Consider the following 17,587-nt stretch of genomic DNA (forward strand, 5'->3'; position numbering starts at 1 on the left):
ATGCCCAAACACCTTGGGTTTATTTATCTTGACCTCACATTGTATTTCAGTCAATATCAGACTGATTCTACGTCATTTCGTAGGCTTTTAGCGAAAGCAATTAACTTAAATACCCAAATATTTTGTATTGAGACCGTTTCCATTTTAATTGGAGACAATGTCTGTTTGTTCCTGTGGTAAACATTGTCTGAGACATTTTAAAATGTGTTTTACCCATCCCGCTTTAGTTTCAATCTTTAAATACCCGTCTATCATCTTCATCTTTGTAATCTAATAAATAAATAAATGAATGAATGAATAGAAAAGTTTGAACATAACACGGCCAAGGTGTTGTACATAACCATAACACACCTCCTGCGGAGTTTCTCGTGGGCGGATACAATTGAGTCTTAAGCACTTATGAATGTCGACCTTACGTGCTAACTTAGAACGAAGAAGCTTATGTATATGGATATCGACCAGCCGCAGTGGCAGGATAGGCAATATCAATACCTTAATACGGTGATCTTTCCGTTCATTTCATTTTACAGTGTAACCGGACACAAAGTAGATTCGTCGTTACATCCTCGAACTTGCAATATAAATGAGGCCATCTCAGGGGTTTTGGGGAATGAAAAGAACATAACCTTTTAATTCAAGGGGATAATGGATTTATTGGAAAAATTTTGAGGGAATAAGGGATATCTCTACTATTAACAGGATTTTTGACAAAACCTTTAAGGGAATAATGGTCTTGGAGCAGGGGGGAAAATGGGACATTTTTCAGAGATCAACGGGACATGTATCCCCCTCCTCATTGATTTGTCTGAAGTAAAAATGGTCACGTATTTGTTACCTGCATTACAGAGTCCAAACAACGTGTCAATGTCCCCAAGTTCATTATTTCAATGTAAGGAGAAATATAATAACTTATCATTCCTGGGAATAAAAGGTTCAAGCAGGGAGAAGAGAAAAAAAAAACTGTCCTTGAAAAAGAGGTACAATTATCTAACAGTTACTCTTTATCTGAAAAGTGGCTTTTAAAGAGTCGTACATCCGGAATTCATTAAAGACCCTTACAAGACAAATCTGCAAGAACTGATAGCTGTTGGCACTCGAGGAGCCACGAGTAGGTGAAGGAGCATCCGGCGAGCGAATGTACCCAAGGTAAGCCATCTGCTCGGTGGACCTGTTCTTTTGGAGCCAAGCTACCTTATTTGTTAATCAAAGAAAAAAATGTGAATCTTCGTGCGGTGCTTTGCCTGCTTAGTTTGAGCTGATTCCTGTTCGGTTCCGTCTTATTTGCTGCAGATTGTCACGAGTCCAAGTTCCGAAAAGATAAAACTTAAAATTAAGTTAAACCAGTTAACGAGGAATGTCGGTCGTCATTGAATTCCAAGACTTCAAGATGTTTATTGACAGAAGTGATTGCTAGGCATTTGCCTAAATTACGTCTTGTCGTCACTATGTGGATTAAAATATTTAGCCATTCATCTCGTATGATTGGCTTTTTGTTATCGCCAGTCCATTCAATGGAAAGTCCACTCAATGGAAAGCTCTCCACTTGGACACAGTTAGGCTAGTAAGAGAGTAAAGATAGCAAGAGAAGCAACTATTATCAGTCACCACTTTTCAACTGATAAATACAAAGGCGCTTGCTCCACGAGTTGGAGCTGACGTGCATCGTGACATTTTGGTTAAAAACACTTAAAACGCCTGTTTGTTCATGGTGACGTTAGGTTAAGAACTAACACAAGTCATTCCTTACGTGGTTTCAAATTCTTTTTTGGCTCACTGCATCGTCATGTCAACAATGAACAAAGACTCGCTGAATTAGTGAATATCCTGATTACTAATTAAATTGTTGTGATATTGAAGACCTAATGTAGCTTGTGACTAAGATTTTTTGAATGCTCTTCCTTCGATACTTGACGACGAATTGAGAACAAAATCATTTTCGTAGATTTCTTCAATATAAACAAACACTTTAAAGAAGACCTTTGGTCTGCCGAGAACTTTGACCACGGTTCGTGCGTGACTAGAATGTGAACGTGTTTATCCTTTAAGCAGATGAACTAGGGAGTTTCTGATCGAACCTTCCCAGCTAGTTAACGGAAGAAACAGCTTCGGTCGTGTCGGTAACCTAAGGAAAGGAGGCTTTTACATCGAAAGACTGCACTCTTCATTTCAAAAATGGTCCGCTTGACTTGTTTATCTAGCTCAGTTTTTGGGGAGATAATAATAACAGTGACGAAGTATAATTAAAATGGGCGAATATTAAAGTAGTGTCGGAGACATGGTTCTGCATAACAAAAAAATAACCATGTATTTACTGCGATTGGACGATAAAACCAAGAGTCTTAACACAATACTCCACGAAGTAATCGAACTGGCACAGCGATGTTTTCAAAACACTTTCAACAGCAGCAAAAATATGGAAACCCTGTTATCAAGAAATTAGATACAATCAAGGCTCTAAAGTAAATTCAACGCAATCTCCTCAATGTTATTTTTCCTGTTATCTCGTATTCGTCACTCTGGTGACCTTTTGAGCTATCCAGAGACAAAATACCCTAAATTCGCGTGGTATCATTCATTAATAGATGTATAGACCTGTATCTGAAGAACTTTGAAGAATCCACTGTTATTTTTAGATTTGCTCTGTGCACCTTTGGTTAGCAATCAGCCATCAGCCAGCGAAGGCTACGTAAATACTTTGTGGTTTTACTGAGCCATCTAGAAATTTCCTGAACACGGAAGCCAAGATTCCGGTAAATGCTTGCTTACTTAAATACCGGGAACTCCGTGCATTAACTTATTTACATTCTTCAAGTAAAACCTTTCCTTTGAATCGTTTGAAATAAGATGAATGTAATTAGCTGTTAAGTAAACAGTTTGTCTAACAAGCATTGTTATGACTGCAAACTTTATTTTTAGGCATACTCTCAGCTTTAAAATTAAGTTGGGTTTTTTTGCTTAACTACTAGAAACTAAACATTGGCACTTAAAGCAAATGCAGTTGATAAAATATGAATGCCAGAAGTTATTTTTGGCCTGAACAAACAGCTGCAGAGACCTACATCCTCAGCTGAAATCTATCGGTTGCAAAAAAGAAACTTAACGCTTGGACTTGTAAAATACAATCAAAATAATCTTTGGACTGAGGTCAGCCACGACTTGCCTCCTCAAAGTTGTTGTTGACAACTGAACGAAGCAATTAAGAGAACAAATTGACTCAGTAGCATTGCTGCAGATAAGATTACACTCATAAAGAAACCTGTCTGTTTTTATGTCAATACTTTTCAAAGAGAAACTAGACAAAAGTGAGGATTGTGGTTTAGAAATGGGACACAAGAAGTTATTTGATTCATTGATTAAGTTTATCTTGTCTCGGATGCAGGATGTATTTGTCTCCGATGCGTAGTATGCTTTTTATTAAAACGAAAATGACAAAAGACTTAACATTGACGCCAGTCAACACGATCCGATGAAAGACCTAACATTGTTTCTTTCCACTTCTGTGTTAAAATGTCTTCGAGATAGCTGGAATGACTTTTAAATGAGTATTTGAGTTTTAAATTGGTAGATTGACATGTGCTTTGGCGAGCCAATCAGAGTCGAGTACATCTTCATCTGTTTATAAAACACATTAAATCGGTGCGCAGTACTTATTCGCTATTCTTCTCTTTCATTGATAAGTGTGTCTATTGAGTGAGCCATGAAGCTTCGTTTACCGAGTGTATTTTTATTTGTTATTTATTCAAGCGAAGTTATTGCATTTTGGTGGTGAGTACTGTGCAAAGTCTTTTAAGCCATGACATACTAGGAATCCGCGGTTAAATAATCCCTATATTACTTAGCTTAGTAGATTACTAAAACATAGTACTTTTAATCGTCAATGCAGGTCACTCGAGACGTCACTGCAACGAGACCCAAATGCCGTGTGTAAGAAAACGGAGTCATTCTTTCACACAAAAGATGACTTTTGCAAATCCAAGCCGGAACTGATTTCTACGGTGCTTGATGGAATCGATGTTTCCGTCGACCAGTGTCAGTGGCAGTTTAGAAACAGGCGATGGAATTGTTCGACGTCCAAGAACTCAGTCAAAAAAATTCTTCGTTACGGTAAGTAATAGTGAACGCCAACCACATTTGTTAATCTAGTCACACTTTACATACTCTGAAAGGGAATTTCAAGAACTGCGCTTGTTGCATGATCGCACAACGAAATGCACCTTATCGACCGCAATGACTAAGAAGTTGTGAAGTTTTAACACCTTCAACTTAGCTTGTATATATTTTTTCAGACTATAGGGAGACGGCATTCATATATGCCATTACATCAGCCGGGATAACTTTTTCTGTCACGCGTGCATGCAGAATGGGTCATCTTCAGCAATGTGGATGTCGCCAAGTAACTCCAACACAACAACAAATCCTTACCAGCAACGTCATTTCATCGTACCCTCGAAACGATTACCCTTCTACAGACAACCACCTTTCCAACCAGGCCTTCCCCATCGGTGAAAACGACCAGTTCGAGTGGGGAGGCTGCAGTGACAATATCCAGTATGGATACAAGATGTCGCAACAGTTGATGCAAGAGGACAAGAGCAGCGACGGTCGTTCCATGATCATCAAGCACAATAGCGAGGCAGGGCGACTGGTAGGTAAAAGCATTTCTGCGGAACACCACACTTAGTCGTGAGTTACCAAAGCCCCGTGCATTTCTCACTTGTACAAACAACAGACATCTCGTGGCGCGCTGCCGCTCCTTGCGTTTCGGTCCTTACTGTGGCTCTGTCGTTGTGGAACTCCGAAATTAATCAGCCAGACAACGGAGCATCGCACATATTCGCCACAACACAGAGCTTTTGTGGAGCGTCCATGAGAGCAATTGTCATTCAATTATTGCTAAGTAATAAGCTTGTTTAGAGTTAACGAGGTCAGAAAAACATGCACGTATTCTTTGGGATTCCATGGCACTTGAAAGTGAACCAGACGTTAGAACAATTAAAAATAGATCTCTGCTATCATGGTATCAGGGTTCGCTTTAGTTTGTCTCGCCTTTGGTGGTATCATTTATTTCGAGATGATCGTACAATTTCGATTAAGGCTTAAGCTCTGATAACAACATTAGGTGTTAAACAGACTGACGTTTGCATGCGAAAGTGTGCCACCTTTGGGCTTCCGGCGGGAGCAAATTGTTTTCGGTCGCTAATGACTTTTAGATGTTTCACAGAAACACCAATAAGCCTCCTTAGAGCACAGAGGACAAAGCATAGCTCGAAGGCAAGTAGCGTGAAGAAACTTAATTTGTCACCTACACCGCCGTTCGAACAATTAACATGAAGCTGTTCAATCTTAATGTTAATTTCTCACGAAGAAAAGCTAAATTACATATACGCCTTCCCTAATCACCGAATTTGTTATATTTGCATACCTTTTGCAGTGTCTTATCCCTTTGTTTACACATAAATAGAATGAGTTAACAGTATAGCTTTAATTTTTGATACCTCAGGCGGCATTAACAAAAACACGCCAACAAACAAGCTTTTCTTCGTTGAGACTTGATGTTTAATGTAAATAGGAATAGAGAAAGTTGCATGATGCCATAACTATTCATTAAAGTGACGTCAAATTTTCCCTAGGACGTCTAAATGCCTCAGTTTGTTATAATCGGTTCTTCACACCATCGTATTAAATCTTCACAGGAATTTAATTTTCTAGTGTAAACGTTATTGACAGAGTTGTTAATTCAATTCTGACAGTTTATCTTACAAGTGGAAAACTACGGAAGACAAGTGCTCCCACGTTTGGCAGTTTGACATGAGTGAATCCCTACCTCGAATATTTACGCGTCTTTCGTAAGAAACCCGTATTTTGTCCTCTCTGCTTCAGCTTATCCATAACGCTCACCGGAGCGTGAAACAAATAATTCATTCAGGACAAAGGCGCCGCAACTTGTAAAGACAAAAGCGCCATTGGAAAGTGATAGCTTCAGAGCTGTGAAACGTAACTCGCGAAAGAGATAATTCCAGCGATAAAACTAATCCAGCATGCCTGAGATAACCTCACAAGATCAAGATAAATCTCGAGTAAGTCAACGACAACTTTAACGTCCTATTTGGTTTCTTTTGTTTTTCCCAGGCGGTCAAGAATTATATGCAAACGGAATGCAAATGCCATGGTCTCTCGGGCTCTTGCTCTCTGAAAACGTGTCGGGAAAAGATGCCGCACTTTAGAGATGTGGGCAATAGATTAAAAGCCCGTTTCGATGGTGCCATTAAAGTGATAATTAGCAACAAAGGGGATGAGCTCATCAAAGAAGGAGAAACAATAAAACCTCATACAGAACTCGATTTGGTGTACACGACCGAGTCTCCAGACTTTTGCAAAGAAGACCCATATTACGGTTCTCATGGAACTGTGGGCAGGAGGTGCAACGATACTTTTAGGGGAGTAGGCGGTTGCCAGCTTCTCTGCTGTAGCCGAGGAGCACGAATGAGGAAAACGATCATAAAAGAAAATTGCCAGTGTCGATTTCTTTGGTGCTGCTCCGTCAAATGCGAAGAATGCAGACGAGAGCAAGAAGTGTACACTTGTGAATGACTTTGGCGCTGCTTGGTTCCTAACACTTAGAAAACAATCAAGTTCAATGTCTGACAAAGACTTGAATGTTTTCCAATTATGTTCAACTTCACGACAAGACAAGAATCGCCCTTTATGGCAAGTGATACCCCAGAGAAAAGTATTTAATACATGTTTTCAAATATCAATTTTAAAGGAATCCAAACAGATTGCTGGAGGTCACGGCAAACAAAGACTAAATTGCAAACACTTGAACAGTTTGTCTGAGAGAGATATGAATGCTTTAACAACGGACTAGTCATGCAATGTTATTCAAGGTTATTTTCAACTTTCTAGAAGATGATGGCCTTAAATGTCATCAGAGAACCTCAAATACCAAGTTTTTAAGCCAGTCGAACCTATGACGCTGGGGAAGTGAGGCACAGCGTGCGAAGAACTCGGTTTCATCATGATCGCTTTAGAAGTAGACACTCTTCATTTAATCCTCTCTGAGTTGATTAACACTATGGGGTTTGAAGGGGCTTTTTAATTGCTGACATTTATTACAAACATTCAAACTAACAGCAGGGTTTCAGGCCAAGCGTCGGATTGTCCGGGAAAAATATGTGACCTTTTAAAATATTGCCAATAAATGCAGTGCATATGACTATTTTACACAAACTCACATTACAATCAAAACATTCTACACAGTTTTAGTTTAAAACAATTGTTTGCTTAAGCGATTACACGGCATGAAAGATCAAAAAGCTTAACATAAGAACGTAATTGTACGATTTGGTTCCGGAAATCCCGTAGTAATGGCCGGGCACATCAAACAAGGAGATAACAACATTTAATTTCGGTGTGAGCAGCTGGAGACCGACCGACTGAATTGACGTCTAAGTGTTTGCAGAGGCAAACTTTATTAAAATAGTTTTAATCATTTGCAGCCTCCTTTGATCTTGTTGAAGGACAAAATCCAAATATTCCTGAGATTCTAAGGCATAGGATGTTGTCCCTTGACCTTAATTATTTCGTAGCTTCAAGGAAAATTACCACTTAAACCCCTAGAACCTTTGCCAAAAAGGTTATCAAATGTTGTGATACTTCTCTGTACTCGCCTCGAATCCAGCTGCGAGAGTGAAAGATGAGGTACAACTAATTGGAAAAATTACGTTTAGGTTCCTAGCGCGTTCTCGTTTTTAATTTTAAATAGAAAATTCTTCATTTCTGCAGAAACTATTCAATAATTCAAAGCTCTGTCTTACTTGCAAAGAGAAAACGCGAAACGGAATCTATCTAAGAATTTGGAAGACATGTGTGTATTTAAACGTATAAGTTGAAATATTTTAAGTTTGGCAGATGAGGATGATATTGAATTTAGGACTGACCACTTCTTTTCGTTTGAAAAGAAAGTTGCACAATTTTTTTTGTTTTCATTCATTTTCAGACTAATATAACAAGTAATCCCTTTGTACATAGCCGACTGAAATGAAGTAAACAGAGTTATCCTAAACACAGTTAGTGGTATTTTCATTGAAACTCACTCGCTCGTTTGTTTAGCGAAACTAATTTGTAACCGAGTTTAGAATGATATACACATTTTGAAAAGTTAGACTGATTCCCAGCTTGGTATACGAAAACATTGCTCTATCAACTACTGTTCAAAAGTTTTCACTGAATGATCACACAAAGTTAACAACTCGTTCAGCATAAGAAAGATCACCACATGAAAGTATTACTATGTTTTTTTGATTTGAATAATCACACACTAGGTTTTCACCCGAAACAAGTAAAAAGACTAGTTCACAGTATCACAGTACTGCTCATTAGCAGTTTTGATTGAAAGGCCTCACACTAGGACTTCATCCACGGACTTAAATGTTAGAACCACGTTGTACAGCATAATAAACAGTACCACACGAAAGTCCTACTCAATAGCTTTCATTTGGATGGTCACACACTAGGGCTTCATCCACAGACTTAAATGTTAGAACCACCTTGTTGAACATAAGAACAGTACCACATGAAAGAACTCCTCAATAGCTTTCATTTGAATGGTCACACACTAGGGTTTCATCCACAGACTTAAAAGTTAGAACCACCTTGTACAGCATGATAAACAGTACCACATGAAAGTACTGCTCAATAGCTTTCATTTGAATGGTCACACACTAGGGTTTCATCTACAGACTTAAAAATTAGAACCAGATTGTACAGTATGAGAACAGTGCCACATGAAAGTACTGCTCAATAGCTTTCATTTGAATGGTAACACACTAGAGTTTCCGACATCCACAGACTTAAATGTTAGAACCGCCTTGTTCAGCATAAGAACAGTACCGCATGAACAGATTTTTATTGAATGGTCACACACTAGAGTTCCATGCACAGACTTAAAAGTAGGAACCACCTTGTACAGCATAAGAACAGTGCCAAATGAAAGTACTGCTCAATAGCTCTTATTTGAATGGTCACATACTAACGTCTTGTCCACAGACTTAAAAGTGCGAACCACCTTGTACAGCATAATATATCAACAGTAAAGTACTTCTCAGTACTTTGTTGTTGTCACGCTCTTAGCACTCTTAGGTTATGTACATACAGAGGCATAATGCAAGAACATGCTCATCTACAACTTTCATCTGGCGAGTCGCACTGTTACGGGACTCTTACCGCGTTCAAGACTAAAAGACTGAGCATAGTCAGTCACTCGCTCGCTTACTCGGTCCTCTTCGTGCAAAATGACACGTTAAGACAGCAACTGGCTTCGATAGAATGTGTTTTAGCTGCGCACGTCTCTTATTGGAGGATCACGTTTCGTAGACCAAGATACTGCAGGCACGCAACACGAAACCGCAGACAGGAACTTGACGAGTCACAGTCTCGAAACATTCACTTGAAATCGTTGAACGACCATACCAGAAATTGGCCGCTTTTCCAGGTTTAAACAGAACTACTTTTTACAGTTTCCTTTGTTAAAGTTCAATTATTTTCAATACTCCAGTTACTTATTTCCTAAAGTATTTTCGTGCAAAATTTCGTGAAATTCTAATGAGTGGCTCTCGAGAAAAAGGCGTATTTCTGAGATTGCAAATTTTCATTCAATCGCAATTTTTTGACTTACTACGCATGCGCTGCATTTAACTAGGTTCTTTCGGTAACAAAGAAAAAGCTGAGAATTGCCGAGTTCTTTGCATCTTTTCCTTTTCCAACATATATTTGTGATAAAAGACTAAAGCCATCAGTACACTGCGTTCAGTTATAGAGAAAAATAGCACAGATACTGCGGATGCTGAGTAAATAAAATGATCGCTCTATTGACGGCATGTTTGTTTTCTGCAATCCTTGTCCCCGCGCTGAATTGCGTCACCAAAAGCGCGAGCGAAAACTGTGTTCAGCCACCTTAAGATAATTAGTTCGAGGTTGTGGAAGAACTAATTTGTTTTCGATAAGCATTTACGTTGTCACGATGTACGAATCTTGATGTGTATGGCCAAGCTATCTAGTTGAAAGCTAAGGCTTATTATGTGATCGAAGATTTTAAACGAATGCTGTTTCTTGCACAGATTGTTGTGAATTTAGTACGCTTTATTTTAAGGGTGCCAGTTTTACGTATTAAATGTGACAAAAGCTATTGAGCAGTACCTCTCGATCATGCTTGTGACCCTGTCTCAACAGTTCATAGTTTGGATCAGATTTCATTGGCGAACTCCGCTACTTACAGTAAGAGTTGATAGGTTGAGTAAGACAGTGGAATGCCGATTTTTCGAACCCTCAGTATTTAGAACCTCAGGATAACTCGAACCAAATGTCGTTTCTCCTCCTCAGTCAAACGCTGTAATTTAAGCCCCGATTTTTCGAACCAATTTTTGTTTCCCTCGGAGGTTCGAAAAATCGGGATTCCACTGTAACTGCAAAACCTCTCATCAGGGGCACCCAACGGATCGGTTCGGTAAATTATCTGTTCGGAAGGCCTTTAATCCCCTCTGATTTTCTTGAGAGAATTGACACCTCGAACTTTCGTGATATGAGAAATTTAATGTCTGTTGTTTTCGGACTGTTGAAAATGTCGTTTTGAGTACCGAAAAAAGGTCAGCTATCATTTTCGGAAAGGCGATAAGACCTAAGGTTTTCGGGAAATGGACAAAAAAGCCCTAATAAATTCGAGAATACTCAAGTTCCCCTAGAATATCCGAACAGATAAAATTTTTTTAGTGCAACCTAAAATTAACCTACAGAGCTTTAAAAGTACTCCAGATAGCCTAAAACAGCATCTAACAGCACTAGAGAGAAAACGGTCGTTGGGTGCCCCTGTCTCATCAGACGCAGATGTCACAAAAGCCACGAATAGATGATTTTAATTTCGCTTCATACAAAGGAACATTGTTTGATTAATTGAGTCATCTAAATATGTACTCTTCAAAGAAACAACCGAAGATAAAGCCATGTTTCAAGCTACCAAGTCGAGTTTTAATGAAGAACAAAGGCGCTTGTAGTATTTTTGTTTGTAAACTGAGCTGCTGAAGAAAACAAATCTCTCAATACAACAATCGGAGATACGTAATCGTGTTGCTATGCAACAGTCTGCCGGAACCCAGGGCTCGGTGGTTGATAGAAATTATATCTGAAGAAAAACGTAATTTTTTTAAAAATTTCTTTAACAAAGACTAGTGAGCAGCACACAGCAACTATAGATCTTGTTAACTTCTCTTTTTTCCTACCGGTTTCGTCTGAACATACAGACTACGTCAGGGAGTTTGAACAAGATAGTGGTGGAACTTACTTCAATTATAGCTAATGGTTATAGTACAAATCACGTCCCAACAAGGGTGCGAGCTGCAAAAATGCCCACAAAAACATAACGTACAGGATATGATTAAAATCCTGCGTAACGTTGAGAACGTGCAATGTTTAATTTTCGGGCTCACGTATTTAACGTTTCTATTGGAAAACAATAGAAACCTCGTTATCATGCGAACCGAAACAATAACAAACGCGCGAAAAGCAAAATAACAATAATAATAATAATAATAATAATAATAATAATTAATAAAGAGGTTCTTAAAAACGCATTTTACATCACATGGAAGTCTCAATGCTTTCTACAGTCCTTTTACATAAAAACCCTAATCAAAAAGCCCTAATCTGAGAACGCCTCTTAAAAAATGTTTTTAATCTTGATTTAAAACAGTCCACGGTTGAACACTGTTTAATGAAATTTGGCAAGCCGTTCCAAAGCCTTGGTGCGATAATCGAGAAAGATCTGTCGCCATAGGAAGCCATTTTAGTTTTAGGAATAAACAGCAAATTTGAACCACTTGACCGTAGTGAACGCTGAGGCTTGTAATGAAATAACAGCTCGTTGTAAGTGACCAGAAAAATGGTCAATAATGGATCTTTAAGTAATTGCCTACATCACTATTTCTTTTAAAAACTTTGTATGACTTTATAAGAAAGATATCGAGCAGTTGAACAGCCTTGTATCACAAAGGTTCTAATGGAATAATGACTCTGGATGCCATGCTAGTTCAACTCAGGTCGCCGGCCCTCGCCATTTTTTTAATGCCCCTAAAGTTCTTGAGTACTTATTGCTAACATCGGGTTGCATGGGCAGAAGGCGTTTTACCCAAAGAATACAACGCTTCATTGATATCATCATCATGCTTCGAAACTCTATTTCGTCCCATCCCCTTGAGGCTAAAGCGGCTCGCCTCATACTCCCTGCTGAATTTCGAGAGAAAAACAGACGGTCAGCAGTCTATACTTTCCCTACCATGTTGCACACCTGGCTAAAGTTTAACTACATCGTTCGTTTTTTTTGTCTGGAGTTTTTTAGCCCATAAGAAGCAAAGAGATACGAACACATTGAACTGTGGTTTAAAAATGTTGAGCTAGAAATTTAATGATAGCATGCGGAAAAGTACGCGTTCAATTTTCCTTTCAAGTCGTGTAATTCATGTATCAAGCACAGTAATTCATGTATTCTTATTTTCCATTCCCACTCTTCGAGTTTAGCTTTGGAATATAAACATTAAACTATGAAGCATATAGATCATATATGTTATTCCACCTTAACTGTTTACATATGCTTCATCACTGAGAAGAGCCATAGTGTATATCTGTTTACACTCAAACCAGTTGGATAGTGCTATAAGTAGCTTTAAGAGACAACTCATTTATAAGCGCAAAATTCTCAGCCCCCATAATTGTGATGCGTAGAGCATCTTGCCTGATAATTGTGCTACAGTTCTCAATATATATATATGTCCAGTTTACTTTGCAGATAGGACGTCGTACATTAAAATCATTAACTTATTACCTCCTGTATACAAGCTTGATAGTTCAATGTTAAGTCATTTCCTTGTTTTTGATACAATTGGACAGATGATTAAACTAAGGTTTGTTGGTCATTCTACTCATGCACCATGAATGGCCAAGGTATATATTTCAGAATACTCATATCTACATACATACAGAGTTGATTTAAAAGCAAGTTTCAAAGAATAGGCAAGACAGGCGCCTGACGTCAACTCGAAATTGATTTCTGATGTGGACTTGATAGAAAATATAGTACACAGGCTCAAGTAGAACTTGGATGTAAATAAAAAAATAGTTTGACAATACTGTCCCTAGAGTGTAGACGATTTCTTCCAAGGCCTGACGTGTAATTTTTTTTGTAAAGTTTTGAATGGTTATGCTAATATTAATATCTTATTCAATTTTTCTCTGATACTACTAAGTACTCTTTGAGACAAAAAGATAGACTTACTCTAAAGAAGAACTATGCTCGAACACACACCTTTAAGTTACCAAATGAACTGGTTGGCTTATAGAATATATTTAGTTTGATATTTTTTTCAAATATTTATAATGTAGGTGGTCTGTTTGAGTACGGGGTCTATGACTCCTTTACGGGCCATCCTTATGGCATTTCTGTCTCTGTTACTTTGTTGACCATAAATTGTAATTAATAAATAAAGGATAAATTCACAAATCTATTTCTGCTGAATGTAAGGAACATTGGAGGTCTCTTTAGAACGAAAGCCTGCTGACTAAAGAAGCCTTACTGTAATTACACGGAAATTTCTGTACTGAGGTCATCGTCTCAGGTTTTGACATTGATTTCTCAAGCTCTTGTCAGAATGTCTGTGTAAAAGTGATAACTCACCGTCTCAGTTTTAACTCTTGATAATTCCGACGCTTTAAATGTAATAATGTCCCGAGATAGCTGTACCCTTGCCTCTGACAATATCTTTGCATTGGATGTTGGTTTGCCTTCTTTTATTAAAGAGAAATTTAGATACACGAAATCACACATCTGAAGAGGAAGACCTTGCTGCGCCTGATTGACACAGCCGTGAAGGGTGTGCATGCCAGACTTATGCCGATGTCACGAACGCAAGAGCGTATGCCTGAGCTGAATATTCAACGCGCAATGAGTTGCTGCACGTTTCCTTTCTGAAAATCATAGCACGTAAAACACCTTATCTCTTCGAAAACAACGAGAATTGCGTGGCATTTCCTATGTTACGAATGTTCAAGGTGGTCGGGCACTTCACTTTTGAACTTCAGTTTATCCTGAATGCTCGAGGCGATTAATGTAGACCTAACCAGCACGTATTCCACCTAAAACAATCTAATTGTGGATGCCCTTGTTAATCAATTTGCTAACTTTTGGACACAACAAATTGAGGACTCATAAGAAGTATCTATATAACAAGCTAAACACTTTCAGTCTGAAGATTTTTGTGAAAATCTTGACATGATCACGAAGCCCTAATATGTACGTGCAACCTTACTGCTTACTGTAATTATTTGTTTCTGCTTGTGTGATTATCTTCTACCCAGTACGGTCAAGTATTGTTTTCGATGCTCATTTCATTATTTATATCGTCATGTTCAAAGTATTGCTGCGATGTTCTTAAACATTGCATTATGAGAGCAGTAACCTATCTTCTGTAAAACATAACTCGAACAACGGCGAGTTAGAGGCAATTCTTGGATGTTGACCCATTGATAAACTATTAGAAGAGGTCTTTTGTTCAACACAGCCTTCGTACGCCAGTAGAAGTAGTCACTACGTGGGGCATATTTGCCTTACATTACAATGATCCCCTGATCGTTTTTTATAATCCTACGCAGACTGTCGCGCCGGGTAGTGTTTCTGTTATGAACATGCGTTGAGAGAAAATACGGATAAACAGGACGGGGAAGGGACAAATAAGATTGCTTGATAGAGGCTCTAAATCTTAAGTCATATACAGTATTTCTAATATCTGAGTTAAAAAAGAGAATAGCTTCTACTGTTTGTTCAGTAATATAACATCAATTGTCGAGCAATATTACGTATCAAGTACCTCATACATTCATGTACACATGTGCGGGGTCCAGCCCTATATTTTCCCGAATAGTTTCAATTACAATTACCTTGAAAAGAATAAGGCAGAGCCTACCTTGCTTCTTAGATCTCTCCCTACTGATGTCGATCGTCTATCCTTTAACCTCTGTCCTTTTTTGTGATACATTCCCTTTCGTCGACCAAATTTTCTTCCGCTGAACTGCAGGAGATTCGCCAAGCCGGGCAACTCAAGTCTGAATACTGATCAAAATAAACGGCGCGCGTTTTTAACATCGTTGTTGCATCCAGGTCAAATCTAAGCATCGTTATTTTTCTATCCTTTTTGCAAACAGCATTCTTTGAGTGTTGTGTAAATCTGGCACTTAAGACCATGTGATAACTGAGCATACTAAACAATACTAGATATATGACAGTGCATGCTTAGGGATTTTGTTTCATGATTGGTTCACGAAGATGGGAGACAATGTGCTCCCGTGTGAAAGGGAGAAGGTCAAGGTTCCGCCGGTAAAGCATGCATGAATTATAGCTAGCTAGTCACTAATGGGAGAATTACCACAACTTGGCTCTTCAAGATTTGATTTCCTAAACTAAATGTGGAGAAAATTCGAAATAACTAAGTCACAAATTTCACTCAAACATGTTTGGCTCAACCATCCTCTCGATCACCATTAAAAGTCCAGTGCATCATCTTTTAAGAAGGTGCGCAATCTTGAAAATTCAAGGTGAATTTTGGAACACCTTATGAATACTACATAGTAAATTTTACTTCTTCATTCCAAACGTTTTGACCTCTCCAACGCCAATCCTATCTTACCTATCTCACTCCATGCACATGTAGTCTTCTCCACCCAGACATCATACGATCAAGCTCTCAGTAATCTCAGCTTCAGCACTTTATTTCCTTCATGAATGTCACGAATCTTGATAATCCAAGGTTTTATTCAACATGAATTTTTCGTTTGTTAGGTAAAACGTCTACGAACAGTGGAGCTGTCCAAGAGTGAAGCTTTGGAGCTGACAGGCTCATAGCTGCCGGAGCTTATCCCGGTTTCTGGAGCTGTCCACAGGGATGCCATATACATTCTTTTTTATGAGAATATTGTTTTTCCGACCCAGGCTGAATATTCTTATTTTTCTGCCGATTTTAGGCTGAAATTTTCCTTGTGAATATTCTTAGATTACTATACTGACACAACGTCAGATTATGTGTCCTGACATGACTTCGATTGCGTTGAAGTAATTTTGGAGCCAGACTGCAGGCAATGAAGCCTGATATCGCACCCACAACTTCTCGCACAAAATAATGTTATTAGCCTCGAACATAGAACATACGGCCAGAGCTGTTTTTGGCTAGTTTTGCCGTTTTGAGAAAGGAATATTTTTATACGGTTCACTTAAAAACATACGTAATTGTACTGTATCTACCAATTTTCAACACAAAAAATTTTTTTTTTCAGCGAATTTCTGCCTCGATTTTCTTATAAAATGTATTTTTATAAAAAGAAAAGAGTGTATGCAGTCTGTGCGTGTCTTGATGTAGATTTTGTAGTAACGTCGGACAGCAACAACTGATTAATTCCTTTCACTCTCTTCGAACTTTCCTTTCGATGACCAGTTTTGATAAGCTACTCAGAGCCTTTATTCATTGGTGTATTATATGTATTGCAGCTTTTATCTCTTTGGCTAAACAGTCTCAGTCTGTAGATTCTGTTCGCATATCGTCTAAAGTTTTCAGACAGAAGTCGTAATTTGATGAACACTTACCCCGCACGGTGTATCATCCGGCAATTATTGGTATATAACGTGCATTGATGATGTGTTATATGAACTGCGGCCTTTGTACCCTTGGCTAAACAGTCTCAGTCTGTAGATTCTCTTCGCACATCGTCTAAAGTTTTCAGACAGAAGTCGAGATCCGATGAACACGGTAAATCATCAGTTATTGGTATATAACATGCATCAACGGGTGGGTTTTATGAATTGCTGCCTTTGTTCCCTCGACTAAACAGTCTCAGTCTGTAGATTCTGTTCGCTTATCGTCTTAAGTTTTCAGACAGAAGCTAAGTCGTGATCCCATTACCACAGTAAGTCGTTTTGGTATAAATTATAACATGTATTACAGTTTTTTTTCATAATGTATAACTATGAGCAACCTTCTAATTTTACTCTTTATCGCTAGGATTGTCTTGTTCTGTAAACGTTTCATATGCATATCATCATGTTCAAAGTATAGCCAGAATGTTCTTAAACATTGCGAAATCCGAACATTTCCATTTTTCAGTCCTGAAACATGACTCGTACAATGGCGAGTCCAGGTGAAATCTTAATTTTTAATGAACACAAAAATGTTATACAAGTCCTTACCAATGACAAATTTGCTTTGTATTGCAAAGATAGCCGGAACTTCTTTGTAATTCTACGCCTTGCTCAGCTGTTATTTGTTAGCCATTACAGAGCAGTGCTGTCTCGAACCATCGTTGAATCAAATTAGTCTGCCTACACAGGGAGATGGCTGCCACTCTTTCTTACGACAGAATGAAACGAATAAACAACTCCTAAACAACAATAACAGTAACGATAAATTGCCAACGAGCGAAATACTCCCATTAAACAAAGTTTGGGCAGTCCCCGTCAAAACCTCGAAGAAACGTAAGGCCTTATCGTACAGTGGATGCA

General features: G+C 38.5%; 2 protein-coding genes across 6 annotated transcripts in view; one reads left to right on the forward strand and one right to left on the reverse strand.

Moving 5' to 3' along the window:
• The window catches only part of LOC110069062 (uncharacterized), a 72,049-nt gene that overhangs the window by 42,486 nt on the left and 11,976 nt on the right, over positions 1-17,587 (reverse strand). For all 4 annotated transcript variants that reach the window (XR_016206647.1, XM_089287765.1, XM_089287766.1 and 1 more), the window contains exon 2: positions 15,006-15,151. Coding sequence is in view for 3 of the 4 variants with exons in the window: in XM_089287765.1 (XP_089143891.1) it covers positions 15,006-15,151 (146 nt within the window). In the remaining variant the exon portion in view is untranslated. The remainder of the gene's footprint in view (positions 1-15,005; positions 15,152-17,587) is intronic.
• LOC110069058 (protein Wnt-6-like) lies at positions 390-8,476 on the forward strand. 2 transcript variants are annotated; one of them, XM_089287761.1, is made up of 4 exons: positions 390-1,146; positions 3,884-4,104; positions 4,287-4,645; positions 6,130-8,476. In XM_089287761.1, exons 1-4 carry the CDS (start codon positions 1,136-1,138, stop codon positions 6,589-6,591), a joined length of 1,053 nt encoding a protein of 350 aa, XP_089143887.1. In that variant the 5' UTR covers positions 390-1,135; the 3' UTR covers positions 6,592-8,476. The 2 variants fall into 2 exon arrangements, with proteins under 2 accessions (XP_089143887.1, XP_020632174.2); XM_020776515.2 differs by lacking the exon at positions 390-1,146 and adding an exon at positions 3,283-3,765.

The sequence above is a fragment of the Orbicella faveolata genome, unplaced genomic scaffold (assembly GCF_042242905.1).
Source record: "Orbicella faveolata isolate gen_17 unplaced genomic scaffold, um_ofav_v1 contig_15, whole genome shotgun sequence".
Lineage (NCBI taxonomy): Eukaryota > Metazoa > Cnidaria > Anthozoa > Scleractinia > Merulinidae > Orbicella > Orbicella faveolata.

Excerpts from the sequence above, each read along its gene's own strand:
- LOC110069058 (XM_020776515.2), top strand. The coding sequence starts at position 3,698 with ATGAAGCTTCGTTTACCGAGTGTATTTTTATTTGTTATTTATTCAAGC. Across the intron at positions 3,766-3,883 it reads GAAGTTATTGCATTTTGGTG|GTCACTCGAGACGTCACTGC; the intron begins GTGAGTACTGTG and ends TCGTCAATGCAG. Across the intron at positions 4,105-4,286 it reads CAAAAAAATTCTTCGTTACG|ACTATAGGGAGACGGCATTC; the intron begins GTAAGTAATAGT and ends ATATTTTTTCAG.